Source organism: Leuresthes tenuis, unplaced genomic scaffold (assembly GCF_036924035.1).
Source record: "Leuresthes tenuis unplaced genomic scaffold, fLeuTen1.0.hap1 SCAF_7, whole genome shotgun sequence".
NCBI classification, from domain to species: domain Eukaryota; kingdom Metazoa; phylum Chordata; class Actinopteri; order Atheriniformes; family Atherinopsidae; genus Leuresthes; species Leuresthes tenuis.
Window position 1 is genome coordinate 20,955,471 of NW_027325361.1, and position 15,702 is coordinate 20,971,172.

Below are 15,702 nucleotides of genomic sequence, written 5' to 3' on the forward strand. Positions count from 1 at the left end.
CTTAAACAGACCTTGAAGTAGCCTGTCATTTCTGTTCAGTGCTCTTAAAGATTGGCTTTTTTTTTTTTTTAAACTAGCCTATTTTCAATATGTCAAACATAAATGTGAGTTTAAATTGCTGTTTGGAGATTTGATTTTTCTTCATGCACAATACATGCACAGAGGGGAACCAGTGATGAATCCTTCACAGCAGACTTGTGAACTGACTGATTCTGATGAGGGAAACTCTTCACATTTGTGTTTAGATGATAATGCTGTGTCTTGTGGCCTGAAAACAAGCCCACAGAGGGCTTTATATCCTCACATTTTCCACTCAGCCCATGTCTATCACTTCCTTCGTGACGTCCTGTTTAGTGTAAAAAGCTCCACCTCATTCCCACAGCTACAGGCACAAAAGTAACCAGTGTTAAAATTCAGCTCAAATGATCACAGGTGATTCTTTAAAAAGATCAAGAAATCTACAGATTTGTCACATACTCGACCTTTCATTTGAAAGAGGGACTCTCCTGAAATTTTGATGATCAAGAAGGAAGTGAGAGGGCTGTCAGGAAGTGAAAAAAACGATGTTCAACTGCAGGTGGTGTATGTATGAAAAGAACTGAGGGTTCAGGAGTACATCACCGTACCAATGATGAACCACTGGCTGTGGCAGGGAAAACCCCAAGCCTGGGTGTGTTTCAGAATAATTTCATGCTCGGTGCCACTTCACTGCTCATAAAACACAGTGGCTGCTGACATGAGAACCCTATAGAGGTCAAATCCCAGTGTTGAAATAGAAATTATACAGTACAGCTGTTTTGACTTAATACTACTGTAACATCTGCAATATGAGATACACTTCTAATTGACTGGTCTGCAGAATGTCTTGGGATGCAGGTTTTCTCAACAGAACTGTGCACTGGATCACTTTACCTGTCAGTGGTTACAGTAAAAAAGTAATGAATTCATCATAAGTCAATAACAAACGAGTTTTTAACCATTACAAAGAAAGTTTTGGCTACCAAATTGCAAAACCTCCATTTTAACTTTCAAGCCTGAATTGTGAAACTACTACATATTGGATTTCTGGAGGCAAACGTTCCAGTCTTACAGTTTCTGGTGAGACCCCAACCCCTACATTTTCAGCCCATGTTTACCATGAAACTTGAAACAGCTGAAGAACTGCGTCAGTGTCCAAATATTTCCAAAAACTAACCATTAATCAATGATGTTATAACAGACTGCAGATGAGAGAGATGCAACTAAATCAAGTTTCCTTTTATTTAGACAGAAAATATATTGCCAGAGATCAGAGAAATCACATGCAATAAAGTTCTGGCCTGCCAGGAGTCAAACTAGAGACATTTTTAGCTCTGTACATATACATATTTTGTGCCTTCCTGTTGAATGTAACTGATGAGCTTTTTTCCTCTAAAAATACAGAATTTTATAAAAATGCTATTTTTCTATACTGGTTTGGATGCTGTGCAGCTGGAATTAATTGTTGAATGAACTGTTATAACATGTAGCCATGGCAATGGGAAAGGGAGGAGCCAAAAGGGAGGAGGAGGTTAAACCAGCTCTTCACTTTATCATTATGGGAACTGTGAGATCACTGGCAGATGGAATAGATGAGATTGGACCCCCGACGGAGATGCTGCAGGAATATCAGGAAGTCAGCAGTGTTTTGTTTTGTTTTTACAGAGACATGGCTGCAGGAACTACTCTAGTGCCCCTCTACTCAGCTTTATGAGAATATGGGCAAACAGAGAGGTGAAACACTGAAAGAAGAGAGTTTCTGGTGCTTGTTGGCCACAGATTGTGCCATCCTGGGCATGTCAGTGAGAAGGAGCATTTCTGGACCCTAAATGTTGAAGCTGTGAATTCCTTTCCACGTCGACTACTGAGAGAAGTATCTGTGTTACCATCCGACCCAGTGTGTGTATTCATCAGATAAATTGTTGGCAAGCTTCAAAACCAAAATCCCAATGCATTGATGGCAATCTCTGAAGATTTCAACCACCTCTTTCTGCTACACTTCAACCTTCTAAATGTAGGTCAGCTGATTTTTATGTAATATATTTTTGTCTTTATTTTGTAATTCATCCTACAATATCCTATTGTTATGGATATATAATATATGGATTATATATGTTATGGATATATAATATGTGGATATATAATAATATATATTCCAATTGCTCAAATAGCAGATAATTTTTTAATGCTCTCGTGAAATAAGGAGTATTAGTGCAGTTTGGGTCTCTCCCGTAGTCCCTGCTACATCTGTGTGTCCAGTATGGTGGTGCTGATGGTAGTTAGCTGAGGAAAGTAACCTCCATTCAGTGTTATCTCACCTATACAATGGGATAAGCAAATATCAGTTGTGTCAAGAGTAATTTTTTCATCCTGCTGCAGGTCCAGAGATGGAGAGTCTGCCTCCACATCATTCTCAGCCTCTCTCCTCTCTTCTCTGAGCCTTGTTTCAGCAGATTTAGGCCAAAAAAGACCACCGACAGAGCCAAGATTTAGCCCCTGAGACGAATCAGAGAAATCCACATTGACGCTCGACAACAAGCCTTCCAGTAATCCTTCAAATACAGTTGAACAGCTGTCTTCTTCTGCTGGAACATCCCCCTGAGTCTCCTCTGCCGCCTCTTTCTCGTCTGGAGGAACCAATGTAGTATTCTGGGGTTTGTAGCCAGCATGATCAACAGGCATTGTTCTGGTATTAGACATCGACAGAGGATGCTCTTCTGTGGTATGTACTGATCTAATCTGAGAAACTTCAACGTGGAGGATGGGGTAAACTTCATCCCTCTCCTCCTGGGAAATCACGAAGATAGGGGACAGTGGGGGGTCACTATAGTTAGATGAGAATAATGGCTCGCTTCTGTCATCCTGGAGACAAAAAATGAATAAAAGAAATTCAACAAAGAGAAAGCCATTCTTACATTTGGAGTGATCAGTATCTTGCACATGTGGAGGGCAAGCATTCATTTTGTGTTGTCATTGACACAAAGCAACCGGATCTGTCAAAGTGAAAGAAGGACAAAATAATGGGCCTAATGCAACAACCGTTCGTACGAACAGATTTGTTCTTAAGTCGTGCGTACGAGTGATTTAAGAGAATTTGTGCGTTCACCAATTTTTTCGTATTTTAAGTTTTCTTTCAGGTACGAACAGAATTTACGAGTGAGTCGTAGGAGTTTCATAAAATAGTCTGCTGCTTGACTAATGGATTGTATATTTAATTACTTTGAAGCAATCATAGATAAATATATATATATATTATACCCCATAATTATGCTGACATTTTTCTGTTTAACTTAAATTATGCACTAGTTGAAGGTTAATTTGACTCTGTATATGGAAAGTGTAACCAGTGGCTGGTTACAGTGTAAGCAAGTAGCAAGTAGCAAGTAGCAAGTAGCAAGTAGCAAGTAGCAAGTAGCAAGTAGCAAGTAGCAAGTAGTAACCAGTGGCTGACTTGCTACTTTTGGAGACTACTTAGCGTGTCAGACTCTTGGTCGAGAGCATGTGTTCTGAGACCGTGTAGATATGCTTGCAGAGACAGACGAATGGCTGACATCGTGATTTAGATTGCCAAGGACTGTGCTGCTGAAAATATGCAGCTTGCTAGAGCCACAACTCCAGAGAGAAACCCGCCAACCAAACCCAATTCCACCACACCTCCAGGTCCTCACCACCCTTGGATTTTTGGCCATGGGAACCTTTCAGAGGGAGATGGGAGACAGATCGGGTGTGTCCCAGTCCTCTGTGAGTCGTACACTCCCCTTGGTCATCAAAGCTCTCATCAGTTTATCACCCATGGTACATCAAATTTCCATACACCGCTGTCGAACAAGTATAAATTAAGAGGAACTTTCATGCCTTGGCTGGACTGCCGAACATAATCGGAGCAATAGACTGCACACATATATGCATCAAAGCACCCATGTCATTGTGGAGCGCACTAGTGAGCTGAAGGCCAGTTGGATGTTTCTCAATACAGTGGGGGGCAAACTGCTCTATGGCTCAGAGAAGGCATGCCAGATTATTCTGGCATGCTGTGTTTTGCACAATATTGCCATGAATGAGTGTCTCCTACTACCCGAACCAGCCCAGGCAGACTAGAAGGTGTGGTGCCAGAAGACCCCCCTCATGGACCGCCCCTTCAAAGTGCCATCATAATGAGGCAACAACTGATTGCACGGCTTTAGTTGCAGTCATTGTGCGCCTGGCCAATCTCGAGACGTTTCTTTTTTTTTAAGCCATTTTCATATCAAACCATTTCTTCCTTATTTCGGTGACATTACAAACTAAAGGTGACACGGAATTAACAGCACTCGTAATTGCTTCCCATTTCTTCGCTTTAGCAGGTCCTGCAATTCCACTGTTGACACTGATAAAAATGACAGATTTTCCTTTTTGGATCTCTGAAAGCAGAACTTCAATATCAGAACCCGTAAAGTTGTTATTTTTGCACCTTAACGCCATTCTCATGACTCAACACTCTTCCTGGCACAGGAGAGAGGAAGCGTAGCCTTATATGGTATTATTTAGGGCGTGGAGTATGCAAATGTATTATCCCCGTGCACTTAAATACACACCGGTGGCATTGATCATTTACGCAGGTTGTTTACACACTTTTTTCGAAGTTAAGAGCGTTTGTTGAATCTGACGTGGCGTGTTCGTACGAGACCTTCTTACAAAAAAAGTGAGAGAAATTTAGAATAAAAAAACGAAAATGTTCTTGCATGAGGCCCAATGAGATCACTTCCTCCTTTGTAGTTTCTACTGGTTTACTAGTGTAAATTGCTTGCGGGATGTTTTGTTGGTTTTAGTGCAGTGGATGCAGCTGCTGGTTGTTTCTGTATGGTCTCCTGTAATAACTGCAGTTCACGCTAAAAGGGGGAAAGGTGGACGTTAACTCAACCAGACTTCATCTGCTTACTTGGATTACCTCCAGTAGCCTGATGGCATTGCTGTGTCCTGGTTTTGGCAAGTTTTCAACAAGCCACGCAGGTCCCCAGGATTTAAATTTCTGTTTGATCCTAAGACAGAAAGATAGGAAGGATTTCAGTGTTCCCCAGATGATAAAACATAACAAACAAAAAAAAAAAAGAGAAAGTCTTATGTTGTCACTGGTATGTGAAAGAGGAAACTATTGAGGCCAGATCAAAATGACTTGCTCCACAGGTAATACCACCAGATTCATATTAGGGTTTGGGTTTCTGTTCATGTTAACTTAGTGGCTTTTTGCTCCTTTGCTCATGTAGTGTGGCATTTCACAAAACCACCCACAGTGGCTACCACACGTCTTCCTCGTAAAACGCAACTTAAAAACATTCAAAAACAATTAAAGGGTACTGAGGAAAAAAACAGACCGCTTGTCCTCACATATTACTTTCACTATTAGGCTATGTGTTGTGTCTGTTAGGGTGACAGTTGCTTTCCATGGAACATTAATATTTTGAGCATGAGTGGCGCTTATTAATACCTTTTCCTCACGCAACTCCAGCACATCAAGTTGACTACGATGACTATGAAGATGGTGACAATGAACGCAATCACAATCCCCATGCCAACTAAAGGACAATAGAAGGGAAACACTCATTACTTTGGCATACTTCTTGATGAAGAGCAAAGAAAACAATAATAAATTATCAATTACAAGCTTATTAAGTTGATATTTTGGGGTTTAATGTAGAGCAAAGGACCACAGCAGGAGATGTACCTGCAGGAGCTGCAGGCTGAGAGGAGATCCGGCTCCCTCGAGGTCCTTCTCCTGCTGAGTTGGACGCAGTCAGATGAAGAGCCAGAGCTCCTTCTGGAGTGTCCATCCAAATTGGTCTTGGGCTTGATGCAGACACTATTTCTGGAGACAGAAAAAACCTGACTGTTAGACTTTTCTTTGCAAATATAGCACAGTTTAAGTTTGGATGTTAAGCTTTAAAATGTGCATTTAAACAAGAAAAACTACAATACTGTTAGCTAACTGGGGTGCACGCTATGATATGAATAGATAAGCCAGTGGTTTAGTGGGGTCTGAAGAAGTGGATATTACCCTTAATCTTCCAGTAGTATAGACAGATACTGCCTTATTGAGTTTAGCAAAAACTGGGCCAGCAGTATTTGCACATTATCACTAACCATCTGCTGCTTCACTACAGGGAGCAAGAATCATTATGAAACTGACACTGGCCACAGAAAGGATGCAAAATTTACAGTCCATACTGGCCCACAGATTGTAGGGTGAGAGAACTTCCTCACTCAGGATTTTAAGTGAACTAGCCCTCATTCTTTGGTCCACCCAGGCATGACACCTGGACAACTATTCAGTCATATTTCGAGTCTACAAGATGGTGGTGTCCTTTGTAAACTGACTCTTGGAGCATGAAGTCATTCTGGGGAAGAAATGTTTAGTGGCATGTTATCTCCTGTTCTTCCATTCCAAAGACAATTTTTTGCTGTCTTATTATTTGAGGACATATACTATGATGGGAAAGCCGAACGTGACTTCAGAAGGACATGACATCCACTCTGCCTGTGATTGGTTTACCCTCACTCTAACTGATCATCATGCATCATACCTCACTTCAACAACCCACCCAATGAAGATAACTAAGAACAGTTAGTTAGCAGACAAGGGTGTGTTATGCCCTCACCATCTTAAAGCAAAAGTTATAACTCGCAGGTCACAGCACAAGGTGATGCACATAAGTGATGATTTATACTTGAATATGATCAAGGCTGCTTGAAATATAAGGGGGTGTACCAAGTCTTCCTGTGTATACACCCACAGTCTGTCATCACATCCTGGAATAAAAGTTAAAACTCTATCATAAAAAGGTTAAAAAAAAAAACAGCTCTCAAAGTTCAAGGGTACCTTCTTTGTGCCCAAGGTCAGAAAAGATGGACTGAAGTGAAGTGGAAAGCTATACAGCGGCATGACTTTGAAATGTTTTTTGGAAATCTGGCAGTACTGCATCTGGTAGGCTACAAAGGGAAGGCCCATTCAGTTTGTTATAAGTGCACAGTACTATAAGTCTAAATTCACAGCTGAGGAACATCCTCCTGTTAGATTTCTGCATGCCAAGCAAATTACAAATCTACAGTCTGCTGTAGAGCCAGAAAATGCGGGTGCTAGCTTTAAAAACAACCTCAATCTTACTCAAGAGATTTTACTAATTGTCTCAGAGCACAAGTTTTGCCTAACTGTGGGTGAGCAAGTAAAAAAGACTGATACATAAGAGCAAGAAAAATCTGCCTTTACGATTGACAACTGCTTAAAACTCAAAATCTCAGGCAGACAAGGAGACAGACAACAGGACTTATTGTGAACAACAAAAGAAAACAAAAAGAAAGTTCAATTGAATAACTCTTATAAACATATTTTAGATTTCAGTTTGACAATATTACAATCAGCATTCAAAACCCTGGCAGCAGGACGACAGTTAATGTTGAAAAATAAGTCAAAAGAGGAAGGTAAGCTCTCAGGTGCTCTAACACCGATGTTCCACAAATAGTGTATAAGGCGGGCTGGCTAGTAACAGCATTTAACAACGTGTGTGCATGTAGCCACACGGCTTCCTGTTTGTGGTCGGAGCCAGTTCTAGAAATGTCTAAAGACATGATGAAAATGATGACAACCTGTGTTTGATGCGTGAGTTTGTTCTCAACTGAGCCGAGAATCAAAAACTTTGCCGGAGTCAAGCAATCAGTCAGGGAGTCATATAAAAAACTGAACAACTGGGTTGTGGTGTCAGCAAAACTAGTAGATCGTTATGATTATTGTGATCATAATAAACAAACAATAAAACAACATTAAACATTTGAATTTCACCACATTACGGGAAGCCAGAGCTAAAAAACCCTGCTGATGCTCTGAAACTTTGAGGGAGGGGAGTATCAGTGGAATACTGCTTGCATGTTTTCCACTGTGTAACTGTGGCTTGTGGCTGAGGCACAGTATATGCATACTGCTGTATATAATTTACCACACGTGTGCACACGCAGGTATTATAGGAAACCTTTGCCTGACCAAGGTAAAGTACAATCACAAAGCATATAGTGTAGTTAAAGGAGGAACCCAACTGGTAGGACAAGAACAGGAAACTCACTGCAAAGTCGTGTTTCCTCTCTTCAAACCTCCACATCAAATCAACATGAAATTTTACTCAACAGACCTGAGAAGGCAGTTGCGAAGCATGGGTATGGAGTTGATTTAAAGAGCACGTTTGGAAAAGTTTTAACAAACATTTTCACAATTGACTAAGTTGCCTCAAGCATTACAAAATAAATCAGTTATTTGGTCTGAAAAATGTTATGAATTGAGCAAAATGTCCTTCTTATTTATATTTCGTATTGATGTTTAGGAGCTCACCAATGAGTTCTGTGTTGGAGTCCAGTGTCCGCACATAGATGGTGTACTTTGTGACGAAGCCCCTCTGCTGGTCTACAGGCAGCTCGTTCCACTGGATCAGAATCCGTCTGGCCTCATGTACCAGCACATGCAGGTTGGGACCAGAAACTGGCTCTGACACACACACACAGTGACACAGAGAAAGAATAATGGGTTCAGGCTCCTCTCAATATGTTCATCACGATACATCATATGGTGGGACAAAGCTGACAAATTGGTTTCTGGAACTGGTGGGGACAAGAATCTTACTCTGTTCTCTGGAGTAGAAAAGGCTGGACGCTGGAGCACTGACACCTCTGGTGGACACGGCGTACAAAGAGACATTATACCGCACACCTGCAATCAAACCTAAAACAAAAATGACACCATGATTGATTCAATAAATAAATAAATGTTTTTAGAAAATACTGACTTAAGTGGTGTGACAGAAGCACAGGAAAATGTAGTATATTGAATGGCCACCAGAGATCACTGTTTGATCACTGTTGAAGGCCATTGTGTGTGTCTTTTGACACAAATGGGTCAATGACCAGCAGTTCCATTTCTCAAAACACTTCCATGATGTCATGGATTTAAAATGGGACACACACACATACACATCCACACACACACCTATTAAATGCACAACACTTGGTAACCTTGACACATTTACTGCATTAATTTCTTACTTAAAATGGTTGCAGAATAATGTAATAAATAGAGCCGGGACTTTAACGCGCAAATTAAAATTAATTAATCACAAAAAATTAATGTGTTAAAAGAAAAGTAACGCATTTTAATCGCACTTATTTTTGCACCGCGGAACGTTTCTCACTGGTTGAGTTTCAGGCATACCGATTATACCGGAGCACCAACTAATGTTCATGACTTCAGACAACAACAAACCACAGTGAACAATAGTCAAACATGAAGACCGCTTTAGCTGGCCTCGTGGAGGGGAAATTTTGTTTAAGAAAACAGACGGATGGGGTGGTCGGTAGCATAGTAGTGGGTTGTGTAGGTTCCCCGTGTATAGAGGCTACAGTCCTCGTTGTCAGCCCCGGTTCGAATCCCGCATCAGACGGCCTTTTACTGCGTGTCATTCCCCCTCTCTCTGCTTTCTGTCTCTTTTTATCTGTCCTGTCCATTAAAAGGCATAAAAAATAAAAAAAACGGACGGATGGATGGAAGCGTTGATAAGAGTTGGTTAAATACCACCTTGAAAAAAATAAACAATGTTTTGTTGCTTAAGCTTATATATTCAGTCATTATTCAATAGTATACTAAAATCCATGTGAAAAAAATGTCTTCTCACTGTTCTCAGGTCAAATATTTATATGCGATTAAAAATGCGGTTAATTTCGATTAATTAATTACAAAACCTCTAATTAATTAGATTATTTTTTAATAGAGTCCAGTAAGAAATATACATATAAAAGCTCAATAAAACATTAGTCATTTCAGATGGAAAACAATTTATTTGATTACTTCTAAATAATCTGCAGCTGCCGCTTGGTTACAAATGATCCTTATTATTTTGGGGATATTTAATCCCGTTTTTTTGCCCAGTTGGGTAAAACTGATACATTATTTAACCTCTTCTTTTACTTTCATGGAAACTTTTGACAAATTTCCAAGAAATTTCATGACATGTTCTGGGAGGTTTAGCTGAGTTGAAAAGCAAAGCCAAACACCGTTGATTGTTTTGGACTGAAAATGATTGTGTTGTTTTTGGATGTGCCTTGTCATGCGGTATCCAGTTGTGCTGTGTGCATGTATGTTTGTGTGTTGGAGCAGGCAGATGCTCTGCTGCCCTTGTTATTGAATTGTAAGTTTACCTGTGATTGATGTACTTTTTAGATCTTTTGCAATCTTCTTCCACTGCAACTGTGTCGCAGGTACACTTGCCCATTCTATTACATAGTACAACAGTTCTCCTCCAAGTGCAGATGACCAGGAGACAAGCACAGCGTCGCCATTAACCACAGAAACCACCTCTTGCAGAATGGGTCCCAAAATACCTGAGTAGTTAAGAGAAGACATTGTTTTTTTTCCCCCCAACATTAAAATGTAAACTCTTTTAGCCTTCTGTGTGTAGTATCACGGCACCTGAGTGTCTGAGTTCCACTACAGCTGGTGGAGACGTTCCATATGAGGTCACTGCACAGACATTCAGTGCCTGAACCCCTGCTGGTACCTGAACTGAGCACATACTGGTAGCAGCAGCACAGGTCTCCTCATGGTCATTAGCCAGAAAGATCTTGTAATGTTGCACCTCGCCACTGTAATCCCTTGGAGGTAAAGGCTAAGGAAGAGAACATTTAATCACTTTAGTATTTACTGTTTCACATAATCCAACAAGTTTTCTAGTAGTTTCAATTATTCACTGACACTAGATTAAAAGACTAATGACACATCAAAATCCTCCAATCAGCACCTAAAACTTACAAATAGAATTAACAATATAACCTATGTTTAATCCATACAAAGAGCTCTCTAAAAATCAACCATGAAACGGCCATGTGCAGCTATTTTATGTCCAGAAGTCTTCCAAGAAGTCCAAATCAAGTTAGAACTGTTTGTGGTGCAAACATGAAAGCTGAAGCAATTTTATCGTATATGTTTGGGAAAGGAAATGAAGAAGTGTGTTTTCCCAAATGGCTTACTAACGTTTAATGAGTAGTATAGAGATTCTGTGTCATAACCAAACAGATGTACAAGAATGAAACATTTTTAGTGTTTGATATACAATCTCTGCTTCCAAATTATTAGAAAATGAAAAATAAAAAGATAGGGGTCAGAGTCAAATACAACTAAAATAAATAAATAATAAAACTAAATATTCTAAGAATAAGAAAACAGGGCTTATGAGTATCTATGACACAGTACCTTCCACAAAACAGTAACAAGCCTCAGCCCATTTTGGTCTTGGCCTTCTAAAGTTCTCCACACATGCAGCTGCTGAGATGGACCTGGGGAAAAGGTAAATAACAAGCTGTGGGTTTTTTGTAAAAAAAAACTCGGACTTTATGCTTTTGTTTCATGATAAGTAAGAACTGCATGCTTGCTTTTTCCAGGGCTCTCCTTCCTCACAGATAGGCTCCACTGGCTGCAGAGCTTTCTTTGGCTGAAAGTCCACCTGGTTGCAAAGCTGGTGGTTTGTTTCAATCCTGATGCCGAGTCACATGTTCTCATCTGGAACTCATATTCACTCAGAGGCCTCAGGTTGTCCACTCGAATTTGACCCTCACCGAGCTCTAATACCTCTCCCACTTCCTAAAGCATCAGCAGATAAGGTCACTTCCTGACAAAGACTTGTAATGAGAATATAAATTTTTCCATTTTCTAACATCACTTTACCCAGGAAATGTTATCTGTGCGAAGTCTGACGTGAGGTCTGAGATGCAATGAAGACTCAGAGGTTTTCCACTGCAAAATGGCTGTCATGGAGTTGTTCCCAAACTCTATCTTTACAATATGAGGCATCTCTGGTATCACTGCAACACAAAACAACACAGAGGGAGTGTGCATGTGCACAGGCCGTGGTGTTTGTGCAGAGCTGTGCTCTCTGAAACAATTGATAAAACAGCTGGTGTCTCAGAAGGTCGGGTTGCTTTCACCCCGACAGTCACAGGGGTGACCGGAGAGAATGAGCCAATTATTCTCTTTAAAGAGATATGGACAATTCAGAAGAACAGCTCGCTGATCCCCAGATTAGTCAAACAGTAGAATAAATGACTGAACGCGTCACTTTTGCTAAATGACTCACTTCTCAGGAAATGTTATCATTCTGATAGAATGATAAAAATTCTAAATAACAAGCGTGTTTGCTAAATGCACTCTTATAAAACAGATGCTCCTGTTTAAGTATGACAGAAGAAGAAGCTTACCGATATCTTTCACGCAGAGGATGAATGGATCAGACTGTGACGTTCCAAAGTGGTTGTAAGTGGTGATGGTCAGCAGGTATTTGGTTTTTTCATCTAAGATTGCCCGTGATAAGGTGATTTCTTCAGCATCCCCAATTTGAGCAAAGTGGACTTGAGTCCCATTTTCTCTAGTAATGGAAATTTTTTTTATCAAAAATTAGGTTAAAAGCATATATTTACCTACGTTAACACAAGACAAACAAACAAAAACCTACAACATAACACCATACCTGCTGACTGAAATGTTGAAGAAGTCGTACAGGTGTGTTTTCTTTCCTCTCCTCCATGAGCAGCATATCACCTCTGAGCTCCTTGTTGTTTCACAGGTAATATTTCCAGGTTTATCTGGCGGCACTGGAAAACCAAAGAGTCTTATTTACAGATGTTAAACAACAAAAACTTTTCTTTTTTGGTCCTAATTTTATTTTGGCTCCTCATATATAACAGTGAAGCTTCAGACTGTTCATACCGTATGACATTAACTGCACCCATATGCTCAGTCGGTTTTCTGCTCGCTGTCAAAGAAAGGCTGCTTTGAGTCTTGCTTTTTCAGAACCAGCCACGGGACTCTTTATTTAGAATTTTGTTATTTGTGTATAATTTGATTGGTTTCCAGCTACATCTGGTAAACTGGCCTCATCTCTCATTATTGTTTGACACTGACAGGGCAGTGCTCGGCTTGCATAGACTGATGACTGTCAAAGCTACATTTCACTTTACTTTATTCTGCTGGTTGCAACATCGTAATGAGCACTTGAGAAAATACCTGGTTACCACCCAGTTACATTTTTTAATTACCCCTTAGCATTTACCATATTGTTAGTAATTGTGAGGTTTAGTCGTAAATGTATACAGTTGTATATGTGTAAAATCACATAAATTCTCATTTAAAAGGAAATCAATATTTGTGATTGGTTACAATGGATTTACAACAGTATCTTACTATATCTCCTCATAATTGTAAGATACCAGATTGTCTTATGAATTCACATTTAAATGAACAATTAAATGCATCAGTTAACATATAACTGTAATTATTTAAGTTCTATTTACAAAAAAACCCCACCAACTCTCACTCACTGGCACTGCAGGTGTTGCTGAGTTGTTGAAAATCTCTGTTGTTACACAAACTCACGCATTTAAATTTGTGTTCAAATTGTAAGCATATTCAGGATTCAGAAACCGAGATAACCTGCTCAGTGAACCTGATTTTGGAGAGACTTGTCTATAGCCACAGCTGCATCAAACCCTGAATTGGTAAGGAGTAATGTTGTAGATATTAAGATGGAAATGATGCTATTATACTGTATAGTTTAATACAAAAGATGGTTGTATATTCTTACATTTAATCACAAAATACTGAGAGCAGGGTTGCAAATATCACAGTTTCTTTATTTTCAGTAAAGTGTACTTACGCCCGGCGTGAAGAGGCAGTCCGTTGACAACTGTCTGAACAGAATGTTGTGCACGCCTCATCTTGCAGACCACAAAGGACTGAGGCATCAATACACGAGGAACAAAAGCTGCTGTGGTGCAGTTTACTCTCTTGGACAGTCTCACATTCTTCTGGTTTAGCTCCAGGGACAACTTGAACCTGAAAGTCAGCAGCACAGCTTAAAGTGGGCCAAACCTTTTAAAAGAGACATTTAAAGAGACATCAGACAGTGGTGTATGGCAATTTATTGAATTTCTACCCTTCTTACCCCCATTCACATTCATTAATGTGGCAGTATACAGTCATATTTGAGCCCAAGAGGAAGGGTGGAGCTGGCTCCACTGTCAGGTAACCAAGGTGGATGAAGCGCTCGCAGTGAGCCGTCAGCAGAGGGCAGCCTGTCAAGTAAAGTGGAGCGCATGATATTTTCCCTCCATGATTATTTGACTGCTAATCCAAACACCTGTTTCACTTCACACTGTGGTAAGAGCTTTAATATGCTTTAAAGGAAGCAGGAGCTTCCTGTCAGACACAGACAAACATCTATGTGAGCTACCACTCACCTTTGAAGGAAAAAGTCAGAGGAATGATAATGCATCTCCAAATGGTTGAGGAGAAATTCATCTCAGCTCATCTCTTTTAAACTGCATGAACCTATCAGCAGCTGTGAACAAAAGTTACTCACATTAAAAACAGCATTTTTCTTTTTTTGTTGACATCATGGGGACAGCTGCACATAAAAAAAGAGAGAGATCAACCCCACCTTAGCTTTTTGTGTGCATCTGGAGATGTTGTGGGCTACATGGGAAGGAGGGGCAGCCTCAACTTGATCTTATCTCTAGTTTCAGTGCAAATTTGAGAGAGAAAACATTTTCTGTGCAAGCTTCTGTCGTCAGCGTCAGATAAAAGATGTTCGTCAGTTTCCTATGCTTCTAACAAAACTGACACTGAGATAGACCCAAACTGCGTCAAAGCTACGTCTCTAAATTACTAAAAGGACATCCTGAAATGAGAGAAAAATATTGTTAGATTCAATTTTCCTTTCTGAACCAACAAAGCAGAATAGGTAAACTCACCAGAATGTCATCCTGTCATTGTATTCTTATCATGATACCATTAGATAAAGTTTCCAGCAAACTTCTTTCTTCCTCAGACGACTTGCCGAGGAAAGTGTACGTGAACACAATGATCTTTGCTGTGCAACTCACATATCTTAAGCAGGTCATTGACCTAGTTTAGCGGTATTCTGGCAAATCAGAGACTTTGAATATCTGTCTGAGTGTTTCAATGCCCCACTTCAGTTGCCTGTTTTTCATCACCACAAAGGTTCTGTTGACTTTAAACGTCACTGTGTTGAGCAGCTGCTCTTGTTTAATGTGCTGCTGCTAGCAGATTAGTGATCAACTCAACATGTAAGCATCTTTATGTAAAAAAGAAAATGCTGACCAATGCTCCACCGCAACCTGGTTACCCTGGTTTCCACTGCTCTGAGACTTCTTTGATAGTAATTCTAAAAGCGACAATGCTGTTAATGACAAAAAAGGTTTATCATGACACAGAACTCACCCATCAAATTCCAATCAAAATATTATTCAAATTGTCTTTCTGAACTGACAGCTATACACGTGCCTATTGAATAGTATCCAAAAGAGGGTAAAAGAAACTTACATTCTACATCTGACTGACTTCACTTTACAGTTGATCCATATTTTTTCCAGCTGAACTGGTTGATCATATTTGAAGTTCCCTCACAGCGCAGCTCAGTTGTGTTTGAGGAAAAGTGAGGCTTTGTCAGGCGGCACTTGTTTTTCTGATATTTTCTCACTGGTTAATTTCCATCTCTGACCTCAATAGCTTAACAGGGAAAACCCAGATGTAGAACAGGACGCATGCTCATGAAATATCAAAGAGACCACAAGAATGAGGGCTGACAATTGTCAGAATTACTAATT

General features: G+C 40.0%; 1 protein-coding gene across 1 annotated transcript; it reads right to left on the bottom strand.

The window, feature by feature from the left end:
- Positions 1-1,239: 1,239 nt before the first annotated feature.
- Positions 1,240-14,444, bottom strand: il23r (interleukin 23 receptor). The gene is made up of 16 exons (XM_072389821.1): positions 14,314-14,444; positions 14,019-14,148; positions 13,731-13,909; positions 12,546-12,669; positions 12,277-12,443; positions 11,747-11,883; positions 11,455-11,662; positions 11,276-11,358; positions 10,496-10,691; positions 10,225-10,407; positions 8,657-8,755; positions 8,369-8,521; positions 5,720-5,860; positions 5,483-5,570; positions 4,946-5,036; positions 1,240-2,880 (listed from the first exon to the last, which is right to left on the bottom strand). The coding sequence occupies exons 1-16, from the start codon at positions 14,372-14,374 to the stop codon at positions 2,260-2,262; spliced, it is 2,661 nt and encodes an 886-aa protein (XP_072245922.1). The 5' UTR covers positions 14,375-14,444; the 3' UTR covers positions 1,240-2,259.
- Positions 14,445-15,702: the final 1,258 nt, after the last annotated feature.

What these genes read in the sequence shown, in the direction of transcription:
- il23r (XM_072389821.1), bottom strand. Translation starts at nt 14,374, where the DNA reads ATGAATTTCTCCTCAACCATTTGGAGATGCATTATCATTCCTCTGACT. An exon ending in ATTAATGAATGTGAATGGGG is followed by an intron (nt 13,910 to 14,018) that starts GTAAGAAGGGTA and finishes GCTGACTTTCAG; the next exon opens with GTTCAAGTTGTCCCTGGAGC. An exon ending in GCACAGATAACATTTCCTGG is followed by an intron (nt 11,663 to 11,746) that starts GTAAAGTGATGT and finishes CTGATGCTTTAG; the next exon opens with GAAGTGGGAGAGGTATTAGA.